Source organism: Hemiscyllium ocellatum, chromosome 48 (genome assembly GCF_020745735.1).
Source record: "Hemiscyllium ocellatum isolate sHemOce1 chromosome 48, sHemOce1.pat.X.cur, whole genome shotgun sequence".
Taxonomy (NCBI): domain Eukaryota; kingdom Metazoa; phylum Chordata; class Chondrichthyes; order Orectolobiformes; family Hemiscylliidae; genus Hemiscyllium; species Hemiscyllium ocellatum.
In genome coordinates this window covers 22,056,980-22,075,300 of record NC_083448.1, presented here as the reverse complement: position 1 = coordinate 22,075,300, position 18,321 = coordinate 22,056,980, and the positions used below count along the sequence as shown (strand labels likewise).

Here is an 18,321-nt window from a genome sequence, read left to right as displayed (position 1 = left end):
TAAGGACACTCAGTCCAGGCAGAAGCGAGAAAACAAAAAGGTTTGCAGTGCTGGCTGGGTATATTGCTGCAAGGGTGCACAGTATCTGGTGTAACAATGGTTTGGAAGCAGGGTGGAGTTAACTCAATGCATACTCTGGTTCCCTAATAATTCTCTGATCACTGAGGCAGAAGCTGAGAGCTAAGGAACGTTCCATTTCTGGCACGTTCCCAGCTCGTCCTGCAAGGATTTCATGGAGGACGCAGTGCAAGCACCATCCCATGGCACACACTCAAAAGGTGAACAGGAGCGCATGGAACAAGGCAACAAACAAACCACCAGAGTGCCAGTCAGGGCATCCGCACCAGCAGAGCCCCCTAAACCTTAGGACAAGGGAGCAGCATCCAAAGAGTCGAAGGGTGGGGATACAAAGCAAATTGCATCATAAGTAAACAGCAGTCACACACCAGTTAATATCTGCAAAGGAGCATTTGGTCCTGGCAAAGTTCAGCAGGTGTGAAGCAACTGTGTTGACGCGGGTACAAATTTCACTATTCACTAAAACCGTGCTTAAGAGGCTCTGTGATTTCTATATGTATATACAGACACACTTATATAATCTATATATTAAAAAAACACGCACTCAACAGGATGCAGTGCAGACAGCATAAATAGAGCAGGAAAACAAGCTTCACATTTCCAAAAAATAAACCGTTAGGGAGTTGCTCCTCCCTAACTTCTGTCTGTGACTGGTAAAATGCTGGGGGACCAGCGAACAACTGGACTGTGGTCACAGAAACTAGTGATATAAAAGGAAATATATATGTATATTTCAAAATACACATCCATATATGGCAGGCCAACTGCTCGAGCCAAGGCTAGAGCACATCAGCGTTCAGACAGAGAGCTCCTCACCAATCACCAAGTATAAAATTCATTGTGAATGGCACGTGGGATTCCATAAAACTGCAGCCAGCTTTTATTTTTGCATTCCAGATTATGTAAAGGAGTTACTATTTCTTGTCTGTCAAGGTTACATTGCATATTTGTTTGTCCAATCTCTGGCCAGTTTGTTGTACCTAAACAAAGAAAGAGAGAGAGAGTGAATATTAAGTTTCTCTGTGTTTATCCATCCAACCAACTTACAACCGCATTGTGATACTCTCAACATAGATTTAACACAAACACTTTCCCCAATTCATACATAGCAGTTCAGGCAGCATCCAAGGAGCAGTGAAATCGACGTTTCGGGCAAAAGCCCTTCATCACAAATAAATTCCTGATGAAGGGCTTTTGCCTGAAACGTCGATTTCACTGCTCCTTGGATACTGCCTGAACTGCTGTGTGTGCACTTCCAGCACCACTAATCCAGAATCTGGTTTCCAGCATCTGCAGTCATTGTTTTTACCAACTCATACATAACATAAAACATAGTCGGAGACCATTTGACCTACTCCATTATTCAATAAGATTATGGTGGGTGTTGTTGCTCAAACTCCCACCTATCCCCAATAATGTGTCATTCCTTGACCTAAGAAGATTCTATCCAGCTCTGCCTTCAGAATATTGACTTCTGAGACAGAGAGTTTCAAAGTTGGAAATATCAGAAAAATATCTTCTCATCCTCAGTCCCAATAGAGTGACTCCTCATCCTAAAACACTGAGTTTTAGGTTCACCCACAAGCAGGAACATTTTTTCCATGTGCACCTTGTCCAGACCATCCAAGATCTTATACATTTCAGTCACCACCCCTCATTCTTCTCAACCCGTGGAAACAAACATGAATAGAAAACAAAGAGCTGTGGATCCAAAACAATCAAAAACAGAAATGGCTGAAGAAACTGGTCTGACAGCATTCAAAGATTCAAAAACATTTTGAATCCAGGGACCTTTCTTAAGGACAGTTTTGTTTCTGTTTGTTCCAGTGGGCAAAAGTCCAATTTGTCCAAGCTATCCTTATTAGACAACTTGCTCATTCCAGCTATCAATTTGTAAATCTCCCCTCAACTGTCTCCAACACATCTACCTCATTGCCTAAATAAGATGGTCAAAATGTCTCTCAGTATTTGCCTCACCAATGCCTCATGTAAACTCCTTTCTTCATAATAAAGGATATCATTACATTAGCCTTTCTGCTGAACCTGCAAACTACCTCATGCACCAGAACAACTAGATTACTAGATTTAAAAGTAATTTGGCAAAGGGATGGAGCACGAGAGGAGATGTAAAGTCAGGTGCAAGGTTCAGGTTGATATAAATCAAATACTTGGACAGTCAGACAGGTAAAGAGGACATGGGCATAAAGACACATGGGAAGACCAGAAAGCTAAATTGTATCTATTTTAGTGGAAAGAGTCTGACTGGCAAGGCAGATAAATTTCAGAGTGCTGATCAGCTCATGGGAATAAGATATTGTTGCAATCACTGAGGCATGGCTGAAGGAAGAACATGGCTGGCAGCGTAACATTTCAGGGTATAGCGGTTTAAAGCACAACAGTGGGGGATGTGAGAGAGGTGGGGACATTGTTTTACTTATAAAGGAGACCATCATTGCAGTAATGAGGGACGATGTCTTAGAGAGCTGTTCAAATGAGGCCATCTGGGTAGACCAAGACACAAAAAACGAGTGATCACTCTGCTGGGATTATATACAAAACGTCCCAACAGTAAGAGGTCAGAGGAGCAGATATGTATGCAAATCACACAAGAGACGGAGAGAAACAGGGTTAGCGTTTTAAGGGATTTCAATCTGCTAACACGAACTGGGTTCACCTTGGTGTGAAAGAATTAGATAGGGTTGAATTATTAAAGTGCATCAAGGATCGTTGCTTATGCCACTACATAGATAATCCTGCTACAGATGGACATTGCTCGATTTAATCCTTAAGGCCATTCTGGAAAGGGATAAGGACAATGCAGAAGTTAAATAATTAAATTCGGGGAAGGCCAATTTCAGTATCATTAGACAGGATCTGGCAAACAGGCTGGGAGTAGTTCCATGGAAGAAAATCTACATTTGGAAAGTGAAAATCTTTTAAAAGTAGGAGTGAGTATTTAGGACCAATGTGTTCCTCTAAGGATGAGTGGCAATGGAAGAAAGCCAAGCATACCATATGCCTTCCTGACCACTATCCACCTGTTCAGCAACATTCAGGGTACATGGACCTGAACTCCCAGATCTTTCTGCTCATCAACTTTTCCCAAGGCTCTCCCGTTTACTGTATAATTTGGGATATCGAGAGTTTGATAAAGGAAGGAAGGAAGAATATGTTAGGTACAGCAGATTAAAAACAGGAGAGGCCCTTCAGGAGCATAGTACATGACAGAGAGAGAATGAGGGTGTCGGGTTCCTTTAAAAGAAGAATAGAAGGGCAAAGAGGGCCCATTAAAAAATCTTTAACAGATGGGATTAAGGAAAATCCCAAGGCTTTTTATAAATATACTAAGGACAAGACGACTACCAAGGAAAATTTGGGGACTACTAGAGAACAAAAGGGGTATCGACGGTTACAGGATGCAGGTGAGCTCTGAAATGAATATTTCTCATCTCTGTTTACAAAGGAAAAAGACATTGTAGCTGTAGCTTTCATGTGGGATGGTGAGGTTCTGTAGCATTAGTGAGGAGGACGTATTAGATGTTTCAGGAGGCATAAAGATGCAAAAGGACGAAATGTATCATGGGAGGCAAGATAGGAGATTACTGGGGCCCTGGTAGAGATTAAGTATTTTGTTGGCTACAGGATAAGTGCCAGCTGACTGGAAAATAGCTAATGCGATTCCTTTGTTCAAGGAGGGCAGCAAGGATAGCCCCAACAATTACAGACTAGTTAGTCTGAAAACAGTGGTAGGGAAATTACTGGAAAAAAATTCTAAGAGACATGAATAATCAGCACTCAAAAGCAGAGATTGATCAGGGACAGTCAGCATGGATTTGTTAGATAAAGATCCTGTCTGACTAACTTAATTGAAGAGTTTGAAAAGTTGACTAAATTAGGGTAGGGCAATGGATATGGTTTACATGGACTTCAGTTATGCCTTTGACGAGGTCCCAAATGGAAGTATGGTCCAAAGGTAACATGATGTGGAAGTGCCAGTGTTGGAAGGGCTACACTCCAAAAGTTTGTGATTTCAAATCAATCCGTTGGACTGTAACCTGGTTCATGTCACTCCTGACACAAGATTGTTACAGGATCTTGTTACACAAGATCCATGGATCCAAGGCAAGTTGGCAAACTGCATGCAAAACTAGTCTGCAAATTGAAGATAAAGGATAATGATGGAGTGTTGATTTTGTAATTCCAAGCCTGTGACCAGTGGCGCGCCACAGGGATCAGAGCTGGAACCCTTGTTGTTTGAGATAGATATTAATGACTTGGATATTTTTGTCAAAGAACTAATAGTAAGATTTCACAAAAATTGGTAGTGTTGTTGATAGCGCAGAAGATGGTTTCAGATTACAGTCTGATACAGATGAGCTGGTAAACTGCGCAGAGCAACAGAACTGGAATTTAATCCTAATAAGTGAGGTGATGCATTTTGGAAGGTCTCATAAGGAATACTTCGGAACAGATGGACCTTGCTGTGATATACATAAATGATGTGGAAAAGGGCACTATTGGTATGATCAGCAAGTTTGAAGATGACACAAAGATTTGGACTGTCAAAGAATACAGGAGAATATAGATAGTCTGGAGAGTTGGGTGGAGAAGTGACAGATGGAGTTCAATCCAGGCAAATGTCAGGTGATGCATTTTAGGAAATCGAATTCTAGAGCAAATTATACAGTAAACGGAAGAGCCTTGGGAAAAGTTGATGAGCAGAAAGATCTGAGAGTTCAGGTCCATTGTACCCTGAAGGTTGCTGAACAGGTGGATAGTGGTCAGGAAGGCATATGGTATGCTTGGCTTCATTGGACAGAGTATTGAGTAAAGGAGCTGGCAGGTCATGTTAAAATTATACAAGACATTGGTTCGGCTGCATTTAGAATACTGTGTACAGTTCTGGTTGCCACATTTCCAAAAGGATGTGGAAGCTTTGGAGAGGGTGCAGAGAAGGTTTACGAGGATGTTGCCAGGTATGGAAGGTGCTAACTATGAAGAGAGGTTGAGTAGGTGAGGAATATTTTCATTAGAAAAAAGGAGATTGAGGGAAGACCTGATTGAGGTCTACAAAATAATGAAGGGTATAGAGACAGGTTGATAGAGATAAACTTTTTCCCAGGATGAGGGATTCAATAACAAGAGGTCACACTTTCAAGGTGAGAGGTAAAAGGTTCAAGGGGGATACACACAGCGGTGGTAGGTGCCTGGAACGCGTTACCAACAGAGGTAGTAGAGGCAAGCACAGTAGATTCATGTAGGATGCATCTGGACAGATGCATGAATAGGCAGGGAGCAGAGAGATACAGATATTTAGGAATTGGGTAACAGAGTTTGACAGTAGATTTGGATCAGCTCAGTCTTGAGGGCCGAAGAGCCTGTTCCTGGGCTGTAAATTTTCTTTGTTCTTTGCTAGTTCACAGGTCCATAGCTAGGTACATAGGATCCTTGTCTTCATTGGCTGGGGCAAAGAATGTAGGAGCAGGGCAGTCTTGTTGCAATTTTCTAGAGCTTTGGTTCTGCCACATATATAATAGTGTGTGTATTCTGGTCACATCAGGAGGCCGTGATTTCACTGAAGAAAGTGCAGAAGAAATTCATTAAATATTGCTTGAGGTGGAAAGTCTGTGTTATGAAGAGGGACTAAATAGTCTGGATTGTTTTTTCCCTAGAGTGGAGGAGGGTACTGATTGAAATATACAAAATTAGATAGAGTAAATCCTGAGAATCTTTTCTCTATGGTGGATGTGTCTAAAACCAGAGCGCATAACTGTAACGTGAGGAGTAAGCGTTGTAGAGACCTGAGGAACTATTTTTCATTAGAGGGCGGTAGAAACATTGAATGCGCTGCCTAAGGGAGTGATGGAAACAGATACTCTCACAAGAGGGGTGACCTTATAGATTTTAATAAAAACATGACGGTCATGCACAGGGTAAATATGGACTTTTCCCTGGGATAGTGGAGGCCAAAACTGGAGGGCATAGGTTTAAGGCAAGAGGAGAAAGATTTAAAAGGGACCTAAGGAGCAACGTTTTCACAGAGGGTGATGCATGCATAGAATAAGGTGCCAGAGGAAGTGGTACAATTACAACTGCTAAAATATTATGAATAAAACGGGTTGAGGGGGATATGGACCAAATGCTGGCAAATGGGACTAGATTAATTTAGGATATCTGTGCTGTCCATCTTTGACTCTAACTCAACAAGATCTTGGCCACATCAACTACCGAACACTATACTAGATCCTGGCTATGCTCCCATCAATTTCATTATGTTTGGAAGTACCCTCATATTAATGAAGATATGAGATGGCCTCTCATCCAGTACCATTCAACTCAGATTCCCTCTTGAAGACCTTGATTGGAGTCAATGTACAACTGCTGCATGTTCTAATTAAAAAACCCGGGGCTTCTGTTGTGCACACATTGCAGGAAAGGATTATGAGACAGAAATAAATTAAATATTGAAAGAATGGGACAAGGTTCACAGAGACAGATGATGATGATGATGATGATGATGATGATGAGCAAGGGGTCCTAGCCACAAGATGAACATTAAACCATGGAGTAGGCTAATGTGAAATCACATTTATATCTTTCATTATCAGACTCCCAATGTGAGCAACAGTGTACACAGCCCAATTCAATATTAAGCTCACAAGTTTTCAGCAAACAGGAAAATTGTTTCTTCTCAGATGAAGTACTGTTCAGAACACTTACTTCTCCCTGTCAGATTTGTAGGTGTGTGCAATCTCCGGTACCAAAGGATCATCTGGGTTTGGGTCACACAACAGCGAACAGATGGACAGAAGAACTGAAGGAAAGAGGGAGACACATGATAAGTCAGTGAACAATATATTACATTCTGTAGCCGGATGGTCCATTACTTCAAACTTCATCTCAGTGCCTGAGGACTCCCGACAAAAGTCAATGGGCCAAGGTCAGTTTTAAGTCTCCAGTGTTTCCTCGGAGAGCAGATGTTAAAATGATAGTACCACGAGCTGCACCAAGAGATTGCAATTTTCATCTCTCTCACCCCACCAACCCATATATGTTGGGAGAGAGAGAATGGCACCAGCAGTTTATTGAGAGCAGGCATATCCCAATGCAAGGCCTGTATTTGCACAAATAGTGGGGCAGCATGGTGGCTCAGTAGTTAGCACTGTTCAGTATAGGAGTTGGGAAGCTATGTTAAGCTTGTACAGGACATTGGTAAGGCCTCTTCTGGAATATTATGTCCAGTTCATTTCACTCAGTCTTAAGCTGCACAGGGGTTCAAACGATATTTACCAAGATGTTCCCAGGTATGCAAGGTTTGTGCTAAAGGTGAGAGGGAAGAGAAATAAAAAAGATATGAGAGACAATTTGTTTTTAAAGCAGAGAATGGTTCCTGAGGAAGTGGTGGATGTTTGTGCAAATACAATGTTTAAAATATATTTAGATAAGAACACAAACAGGAAAGGCTAAAATTTAAAGTTTTTTTTAAGCGCCCAGTGGACCCGGAAGCTGGTGTCACGCTAGCTTACCTGGGAAGGTTTGTTTTTCCTTCTATAAGCGCGCAGCTTCAAGCCTTCGGCCTCACTCTCTCGGTGGAGCAGGTAACGGCTGTCTGGTGGTGTTTTTTTTTAAGTCGCGGGTATAGTCCAGTTTTTGTTTTTTAACGGCTAAAATTTAAAGTTTTTTTTAAGCGCCTAGCGGACCCGGAAGCTGGTGTCGCGCTAGCTTACCTGGGAAGGTTTTTTCTTATATAAGCGCGCTGGCGAAGAACCCGAGGCACTACAGGGGTAGAGCCTCCCACCCGCCCTCCTCCTCTAACCGAATAATAAGACCCGTTGTGGTAAGCCGGTAAGTGCTGCATTTTGCTTGTTTGTTTCTTTAGATCTAGTTTTCTAAAGTTTACCTTTTAGAGGGATGGCAGCGAAGGCAGTGCAATGTTCCTCTTGCAACATGTATGAGGTGAGGGAAGCCATTAGCGTCCCTGCTGATTATACTTGCAAGAAGTGCACCCATCTCCAGCTCCTCCAAGACCGTGTTAGGGAACTGGAGCTGGAGTTGGATGAACGGAGGATCATTCGGGAGGCAGAGGTGGTCATAGATCAGAGCTTTAGGGAAGTAGTTACTCCGAAAGTTATAGAGAGATGGGTGACAGTGAGGGGGAGTGGGAAGCAGCCAGTGCAGGGACCCCCTGCGGTCATTCCCCTCAAGAACAAGTATGCCGTTTTGGATACTTGTGGGGGGGATGACTTACCAGGGGTAAGCAATGAGGTTCAGGCCTCTGGCACGGAGCCTGTCCCCGTTGCTCAGAAGGGAAGGGTGGAGAAAGGTAGAGCGATAGTTATTGGGGACTCAATAGTGAGGGGCACAGATAGGCGGTTTTGCGGGGGCGACAGAGACTCATGATTGGTATGTTGCCTCCCAGGTGCAAGGGTACGTGATGTCTCTGATCGTGTTTTCCGGGTCCTTAAGGGGGAGGGGGAGCAGCCCCAGATCATGGTCCACATTGGAGCCAACGACATAGGTAGGAAGAGGGGTGAGGATGTTAGGCAGGCTTTCAGGGAGCTAGGTTGGAAGCTCAGAGCTAGAACGAATAGAGATGTTGTCTCTGGTTTGTTACCCATGCCACGTGATAGAGAGTCGAGGAATAGGGAGCGAGAACAGTTAAATGCGTGGCTACAGGGATGGTGCAGGAGGGAGGGATTCCGGTTTCTGGACAACTGGGGTTCTTTCTGGGGAAGGTGGGACCTCTATAAACAGGATGGTCTACACCTGAACCTGAGGGGCACCAGCATCCTTGGGGGGAGGTTTGCTAGTGCTCTTTGGGAGGGTTTAAACTAACTCTGCAGGGGCATGGGAACCTGGACTGTAGCTTTAGGGTACAGGACCTTGAGTGTAGGGAGGTTAGGAACAAGGCATCGATCTCAAAGGAGGGTGCCTGTAAACAGGAAGGTGGCTTGAAGTGTGTATACTTCAATGCCAGAAGAATAAGAAATAAGGTAGGTGAACTTGCAGCGTGGGTTGGTACCTGGGACTTCGATGTTATGGCCATTACAGAGACGTGGGTAGAACAGAGAAAGGAATGGCTGTTGCAGGTTCCAGGGTTTAAATATTTTAGCAGGGTCAGAGATGGGGGTAAAAGAGGGGGCGGTGTGGCATTGCTTGTCAAGGATAGTATTACAGCAGTGGAAAGGACGATGGAGGAAGACTTGCCATCTGAGGTAGTTTGGGCTGAGGTTAGAAATAGGAAAGGTGAGGTCACCTGTTAGGAGTTTTCTACAGGCCTCCTAATAGTCCGAGAGAAGTAGAGGAAAGTATTGCGAGGATGATTCAGGAGAAGAGTGAAAGTAGCAGGGTGGTTGTTATGGGGGACTTTAACTTCCCAGATATTGACTGGGAAAGCTATAGCTCGAGTTCGTTAGATGGGTCGGTGTTTGTCCAATGTGTGCAGGAGGGTTTCCTGACACAGTATGTGGACAGGCCAACAAGAGGTGAAGCTATACTGGATTTGGTTCTAGGTAATGAACCAGGCCAGGTGTTAGACTTGGAGGTAGGTGAGCACTTTGGGGACAGTGACCACAACTCGGTGACTTTTACTCTAGCGATGGAGAGAGATAAGTGTGCACTGCAGGGCAAGAGTTATAGCTGGGGGCAGGGAAATTATGATGCGGTGAGGCATGACTTAGGATGCGTGGATTGGAAAATAGGCTTCAAGGGAAGAACACAAATGATATGTGGAGATTGTTCAAGGAACAGCTATTGGGTGTCCTTGATAAGTATGTACCAGTCAGGCAGGGAGTGAAGGGTGTTGTGAGGGAGCCGTGGTTTAATAAGGAATTGGAATCCCTTGTGAAAGGGAAGAGGGCGGCCTATGTAAAGATGAGGCGTGAAGGTTCGGTTGGGGCGATTGAGAGTTATAAGGTAGCCAGGAAGGATCTAAAGAGAGAGCTAAGAGCAGCGAGAAGGGGACATGAAAAGTCCTTAGTTGGTAGGATTAGGGAAAACCCAAAGGCTTTCTATAGGTATGTCAGGAATAAAAGGATGACTAGGGTAGGTATCGGTCCAGTCAAGGATAGTAGTGGGAAGTTGTGCGTGGAGGCGGAGGAGATTGGAGAGACGCTAAATCAATACTTTTCGTCAGTAGTCACTCAGGAACAGGACACTGTTGCTGATGTGAATATTGAATCACAAGGGATTAGAATGGATGACTTTGAGGTATGTAGGGAAGAGGTCTGGGGAATACTGGAAAGGATGAAAATAGATAAGTCCCCTGGGCCTGATGGCATTTATCCTAGGATCCTCTGGGAAGCTAGGGAGGAGATAGCAGAGCCATTGGCCTTGATTTTTATGTCATCATTGTCTACGGGAATAGTGCCAGAAGACTGCAGGATAGCGAATGTGGTCCCCTTGTTCAAGAAGGGGAGTAGGGATAGCCTGAGTAACTATAGGCCAGTGAGTCTCACTTCTGTTGTGGGCAAAGTCTTACAGAGAATTGCCAGGGATAGGATTTATGAACATCTGGATAGGAATAATGTGATCAAGGATAGTCAGCATGGTTTTGTGAAGGGCAGGTCGTGCATCACAAACCTTATTGAGTTCTTTGAGAAGGTGACCAAGGAAGTGGACGAGGGTAAAGCAGTAGATGTGGTGTGTATGGATTTTAGCAAGGCGTTCAATAAGGTACCCCATGGTAGGCTAATGCAAAAACTACAGAGGTATGGCATTGAGGGTGCATTAGAGGTTTGGATTAGGAATTGGCTGGCTGGAAGGAGACAGAGGGTAGTAGTTGATGGTATAGGTTCATCTTGGAGTGCAGTTACTAGCAGTGTTCCACAAGGATCTGTTTTGGGACCATTGCTGTTTGTCATTTTTATAAATGACCTAGAGGAGGGGCTTGAAAGCTGGGTGAGCAAGTTTGCGGATGACACGAAAGTCGGTGGAGTTGTGGACAGCGAAGAAGGATGTGGCAGGTTACAGCGGGATATAGATAAGTTGCAGAGCTGGGCAGAAAGGTGGCAAATGGAGTTCAATGTAGCTAAGTGTGAAGTCATTCTCTTTGGTAGGAGTAACAAGAAGATGGATTACTGGGCTAATGGTAGGCTACTTGGTAGTGTGGATGAGCAGAGGGATCTTGGTGTCCATGTACACAGATCTCTGAAAGTTGCCACCCAGATAAATAGTGCTGTGAAGAAAGCATATGGTGTACTGGGCTTTATTGGTAGAGGAATTGAGTTCCAGAGTCCTGAGGTCATGTTGCAGTTGTACAAGACTCTGGTGCGACCTCATCTGGAGTATTGTGTGCAGTTTTGATCGGCATACTATAGGAAGGACGTGGAGACATTGGAACGAGTGCAGAGGAGGTTTACCAGGATGTTGCCTGGCATGGTAGGAAGACCGTATGAGGAAAGGCTGAGGCACTTGGGGCTGTTCTCATTGGAGAAAAGAAGGTTTAGGGGAGATTTGATAGAGGTGTACAAGATGATTCGGGGTTTAGATAGGGTAGACACTGAGAACCTTTTTCTGTTAATGGAGTCAGCTGTTACTAGGGGACACAGCTTTAAATTAAGGGGTGGTAGGTATAGGACAGATGTTAGGGGTAGATTCTTTACTCAGCGGGTTGAGAGTTCATGGAATGCCCTGCCAGTAGCAGTGGTGAACTCTCCCTCTTTATGGTCATTTAAGCAGGCATTGGATAAGCATATGGAGGTTATTGGGCTAGTGTAGGTTCGGTAGACTTTGGTCGGCGCAACATCGAGGGCCGAAGGGCCTGTACTGCGCTGTATTTTTCTATGTTCTATGTTTGTAGGGAGGTGGGATGAGTTTAGTATGGTTTGGGATTGTGCAAGCATGGATTGGTTGGACAAAAGGTTCTGGTTCTATGTGCTATGACTCTATATTTTCTTCAAAAATCGACACAGCAAACATCTATTGCATTTGCTTCACTGAACTGTTCCGATACTTTGTCAGCTTAGTTGGGCACAATCTTCCTTTTAAAATTCTGTGCTGACTCTCTTTAATGCTGCTCAAGAGACCTTTCTAGTCAGTAAGATAAGAATAATCACCAAGCTATGAATGTGTCCAAATGCTTCTGCCTCACCTGGGACAAGACGACAGGTTGCCTCACCTTTTGACAGTGTTAAAGCTGGAGACCATTGTGATCGGAGAATATCAAGGCAAATGCTGCCATTACTGTTAATGTTTGGATGGTAGATCTTCGTTGTAAACGAAACCTAGTCGAACAGTTCAGGAGAAAAATGCATGAAGTTTTTTGGTACCAAACGCAATGGCAAAAGCATAATAATCAGAAAACCAAGCGGTGGCTCTTACCTTAGGTGGTTTGAAAGGATAATCTGATGGGAAATGGATATTCAGAAAGAAAACACCACCTTGGTAAGGGCTGTCACTCTACAATAAAACATCAGAGAAGGCAAGTCAGCAAAGACATCGGCTCAGACAGTGAAAGGCCGTTTGTACAAAGACAGGATACTTACTGGCCCCATGATAGTAGCTTGCCAATGAAAATCTGTGAAAGAAAGAGGAGTGTGAGTTGGCTTTTCTCTTAAAGTCAGCGATTACTTCATCCCTGTTACTTCATTTGGTATTCTCTCAACTCCCTGAGGTTTCATTGTTCCCTAAACATTGTAAAATACTGGAGTAAAGTGGAAATAGGCCAGCCACTGTATTACGCAAGTCCTCTGTATTGGGAGGGGCAGGTCTGCTACTACATAACACTTGGATATATTACTAATGGGGACAAGTCTGCCACTGTTGTGATCGCTCCCATACCTGCAAAAGAAAGCCACTGGTTGAGTTATTTTGAAAGAGTGATTGAAAGATCATGCTACGCTTGTACTTCATGAATCTTCAAGCTTTCAGTGAGAACAATGCACGATTCACAACTTGATCACATGCCAGAACATCAGAGGATGAAAGTCCAAAAAAAATCACATTTTGTCCTTTTGCTTTCAGGATTAACCTATGGCAAAAGTGTTTATCTTTTCAGAAAGCCAATTGATCTTTTCCTTGAGTTAACATGTGCACACATGTTCTGAGGTTGTTTTAAAGGTACATTACTGACTGCGTATCTTAACCAAATTCTGCATCTTCATTGAATAAGTTCTGTGTTGATGATAAACACAACAATGATGTTTATTAAAAAACCTGGTTGAAAGGTCTTGTTTAAAACCTGATTTTTGATCAGTATTTTAAAAGTATTTGATTTTAAACAAACATTATTAAGGGAACAGTACAATCTTCGATATTGAATGAGCAGTGATGTAAATTAGGAAACGAATCGGCTGAGCAAGTAAGAATTCCATCACAGATAAAAGCACGTCATCAGTGTAGATGTTTTTAACCAACCTATTCAGACACCTTTTGACATGTCTGGGCAGGAGGACTTGAATCCAGACTTTCTGAACAGTGTTACAAAAGATGACTCGATTGCCCGAGGCCATTCACTTCAGCTACAAATACTGCTAAATAGTAGTAAAAAAGTTAACCCAGTTCTTCAGTGTGGATTATTAATGGAGGTCCAGTCAGATCAAGGTTTCAATTTCATGTCAACAATAAAACATCAGGAAGGTACTAATGGACTAAATATAACAGAGTCTTCAGCATACCACCATGGTGACATCAATCCCTCAAAACGGTAATTTGGGTATACAGTGATAAACATTCTCAAGATGGGACAAAATACTGGAATTTCTTTTCTTTGCCACATAGGATTCACCAAATGAGTCCATTTGGATCTCACCATTTTCAATTAGTTTGTGGCTATGAAGGGAGGGGATTTCTCAAATTAAACAAAGAAATATTTTAGGTTTGAAGGAGATGGACCATCACTTTCCAGGAGCGGCTCCATTGGAGTCTAAAAATGGCTCAAGTATGTCTGAGAACATCACAAACAACCATCAAACATCCGGTACACAGCCTGTGAAATCCCAAACATTACAAACGACTCAAGAGATGTTATTAATCCTTCCTTTCCAAGGTGAACCCTGAAAATGTGCTTCAGTGGTACATACAGCATGGTCAAAAAGATTACTGAAGTAAATTAGCAAACAAACACCCAGATCGTCGGGGGTGGTGGGAATTGGCTGCATCGCATTAATATGCTGAAGCGTTATCACCATTCGGAGAATAAAAAGCGCAATGTGTACAGTACAGAACGAAAGGATAGTGAAGACGAGGCAGAGGGAAGCCCAGACAAATCCCAAATAAACATTTACTGTCTGGTTGTAAAGCACAATGTTTAGCAAGTTATAAGCAAGCTTTTGTTTTGAGGGGTAGTAAAACAAAAAGATCTAACAAACTTAGTCTCCAACAACAGTGCAAGTGATTTGTTTACAAACTACAACTTTTCATGGAAAGGTCAATTGCTAGAAAATGTGCATGTTGGACTCTCAATTAAAACAGTGCTGCACTCGTGTAATCTACATTGGTCTGGCTACAAGCCCTTGCCTACACAGCATCAACACAAACATATGTATGTTCATATCAAACATATGAATTAGAAGTAGGCCCCTCAGTCCTTCAAATCTACTCCACCATAAGATCAAATCTGTGTATTCCAAATTCCACATTCACTTCTATCTTGGATTCCCCACCTAAAAAGAAACTATCCACCTCCACGTTAAAAATATTCAATGATTCTAACTGCACCACTTTTTAAAGAACAGTGCATCCTCCCAAAAAATCCATTCATTCCAGGTGTCAATCGACTAAACCTGAGAACAGCGTTCAACACATTTACATCCTTTGTTCCAATCAAAATAGCACACGGTCTCACCAATGCTTTGTGTAATTGAAGCATAACGTCCCTACTTTGGTCCCCCTCATGATGAAGGATAGCATTCCATGAGCTGCTTTAATCACTTTCTATTCATTCATTCTGGCTTTTTCACAGATATCATGGATCCAATTGGCTAATGTGGCTTTATTCATGCACTGAACATGCACTGTATGAGAAAGCTTATAGCCTTATATGTGACACATTTGCTACAGGATATGTGGGAATGTGTGTGTGTGTGTGTGTGTGTGTGTGTGTGTGTGTGTGTGTGTGTGTGTGTGTGTGTCATTTGCTCATACGAATTGGGGACATCTGCTCTTAGCGTCAATCAGTGTAAATAAGGTGATAACATTTGTTCACTTATGGAATGTGTGGCAGTACTTCCTTCTGACGTTGGGGGCTAGAGGCACGCATATTTCACAGATGGATGTCAGATAACTAAATTTCTGCTTTATATTGAAGACTGTTAACAAAACGCATACTCAGTAGGAAAATAACTTGTAATTTAATAAGCTGAGTGGAATATGCACATAATACAACAATCCTGATACATTTTAATGTATACCACACAGCAGGTTTCAATTTATGAAGCTCAGCTCCCTCATCTTAACTGTTCTGGAATGTGAATGTCTCATTACTCTTACAGGCTTGGAAAACACAAAGGCTGAAACTGACATAGTAAGGAAGTTGGAAGGTATTTGTGTGTGTGTGAGTGAGAGAGAAAACAGTCTTCTTTAAATAACATTCACTGACCGAAGGGTTCAAGGGACATAGACAGACAGACACAGACAGGAAGCTGGTGGAAAGGTTAACTCTTTGTGGTCTGATTGTCATGGATTGAATGTTTGTGTGTTGTCCCCTGGAGCTCAAGATCTGGTAATGTTATGAATTTAGTTTGCATTCTGGGAAGCTAAGATGATTTTAAAAGAAAAAGTGCATGTAGCTTAATTAGTCAAGCATAATCAGACTTGTCAATGAGTTTACATTAGAGTGGTGCTAGAAAAGCACAGCCAGTCAGGCAGCATCTGAGGAGCAGGAAAATTGACGTTTCGGGAAAAAGCCTTTCATCAGGAGAGAAGGCAGGGAGCCTCCAGGGTGGAGAGGTAAATGGAGGGGGGTGTGTGTTGGGGAGAAGGTAGCAAAGAGTACTATAGATTAATGGGAGTGGGTATGAAGGTGATAGGTCAGAGAGAACGGTGAAGCGGAAAGGTGGGAAGGAAGATTGGCAGGTAGGACCAGTCATGAGGACAGTGCTGAGCTGGAGGGTTGGAACTGGGGTAAGGTGGAGGGAGGGGAAAATGAGGAAAATGGTGAAGTCCATATTAATGCCCTGGGGTTGAAGTGATCCAAGGCGGAAGATGAGGCGTTCTTCCTCCAGGTGTTGGGTGGTGAGAGAATGGTGGTGGAGGCGGCCCAAGACCTGCATGTCCTCAGCAGAGTGGGAGAGGGGAGTGGAAATGTTGGGCCATAGGGCGGTGTGATTGATTGGTGCGGGTGTCCCAGAGATGTTCCCTAAAGCGCTCTGTAGGAAGGCGTCCAGTCTCCCCAATGTAGAGGAGACAGCATCGGGAGCAACGGATACAATAAATGACATTGGTGGATGTGCAGGTAAAACTTTGATGAATGTGGAAGGCTCCTTTAGGGCCTTGGATGGAGGTAGGGGTGGGGGAGGGGGTGGGGAAAGGTGTGGGTGCAGATTTTGCAATTCCGGCAGTAGCAGGGGAAGGTGCCAGGAGGGAAGGGTGGGATGCAGGAGGGCATGGACCTGACCGGGTAGTCACAGAGGGAACGGCCTTTGTGGAAAGTGGAAAGGTGTAGGGAGGAAATATATACCTGGTGGTGGGGTCTATTTGAAGGTGGCGGAAATATTGGCGGATGATGCAGTTTATGCGAAGATTGGTAGGGTGGAAGGTGAGCGGGGCGGAGGGGTGTTCTGTCCTTGTTACAGTTTGAGGGCGGAGGTGCGGGATGTGAATGAAATGCATTGGAGGGCATCTTCAACCATGTAGGAAGGGAAATTGCAGTCTCTCTCTCTCTCTCTCTCCTCATTTTGGTCACATTTTGCAAATCAACCGAAATCCATTCTAACTGCAAAAAATTCCCGAATTCAATAACGTCCAATGCATCAAATTGCTCAAAAAGAATTCAAATTTCTGCCATTCAAGCAATCTTTTCTCTCCAGCTTCTCACACTGGTTTCATTTCAAAATCAATTAAAACACAGAAGAAAATTCAAAGTTTCACTCCCACATGTAGATAGCAGCATGTCTCTCAACTCCGAAACACTCTGGCTAGCCATTTTATCTCTTCAAAGAAGAGAAATACATTGAACATACATGCAAGACACAAGAGGAGGAAAAAAGTAGGAATGTGAAATGGATTAACAACACAAAAGTATGCAACACAGTTGCAAAGTTATTACTGCTGGAAGAAGCCATTTAGCCCATCATGTCAATACTAACTATTATCTAGTGTTACTCTCCCACCTTTCCCCAGATCTCTGCACACCCACAGTTCTGTAGAAAAAGACATGCAATGCCACAGCCAGCAAGAAAGAAAACCGTCACAGTGCAAACAAAAATAAAGACTTAGCATTAAATCTGCTTGTCAGGTTGACTTTACTTATGTGTCCATGTTTTGTTTTATGGAACCATGCATTTTCAATTAACAATATTGGGTCACTCAATGTCACAACACCATCGAGTCTTAAAATGAAAGATTTTCAGGAAATTTCAACTGCAAGTTTCAACAAACTTCGCTGTTCATCTTCATCGTCATCCTCCTTAAAGTGACTGGAAAGCCACCTAAAACAACCTTTCACCTTTAGCGTTTCACTGAAAAGCCACGGTATGCTGACAAGCATAAAGGTAAAGCACACGTTTTTCAAACATGTCTTCTTAATGGTAACTCATCATTTTAGCTTTCAAGTACATTTCTGACAATGATAATTTAAAATGGCAGTTTTACCCTTGGCTGAACATCACAAGAAAGACATTCTGTAATTTGTTACACTTACAGTCATGTGAAATGGATTAACAACACAAAAGTATGCAACACAGTTGCAAAGTTATTACTGCTGGAAGAAGCCATTTAGCCCATCATGTCAATACTAACTATTATCTAGTGTTACTCTCCCACCTTTCCCCAGATCTCTGCACACCCACAGTTCTGTAGAAAAAGACATGCAATGCCACAGCCAGCAAGAAAGAAAACCGTCACAGTGCAAACAAAAATAAAGACTTAGCATTAAATCTGCTTGTCAGGTTGACTTGACCTTTCACCTTTAGCGTTTCACTGAAAAGCCACGGTATGCTGACAAGCATAAAGGTAAAGCACACGTTTTTCAAACATGTCTTCTTAATGGTAACTCATCATTTTAGCTTTCAAGTACATTTCTGACAATGATAATTTAAAATGGCAGTTTTACCCTTGGCTGAACATCACAAGAAAGACATTCTG

The 18,321-nt window shown here is 43.0% G+C and overlaps 1 protein-coding gene across 2 annotated transcripts in view; it reads right to left on the bottom strand.

The window, feature by feature from the left end:
• Window positions 1-935: 935 nt before the first annotated feature.
• The window catches only part of LOC132837063 (ubiquitin-conjugating enzyme E2 D4-like), a 38,288-nt gene continuing 20,902 nt past the window's right edge, over window positions 936-18,321 (bottom strand). For both annotated transcript variants that reach the window (XM_060856746.1, XM_060856745.1), the window contains exons 3-7: window positions 12,564-12,595; window positions 12,400-12,477; window positions 12,197-12,302; window positions 6,799-6,892; window positions 936-1,058 (exon numbers count right to left, since the gene is read on the bottom strand). In XM_060856746.1, the coding sequence (XP_060712729.1) occupies window positions 1,013-1,058; window positions 6,799-6,892; window positions 12,197-12,302; window positions 12,400-12,477; window positions 12,564-12,595 (356 nt within the window). In that variant the 3' untranslated portion in view covers window positions 936-1,012. The remainder of the gene's footprint in view (window positions 1,059-6,798; window positions 6,893-12,196; window positions 12,303-12,399; window positions 12,478-12,563; window positions 12,596-18,321) is intronic.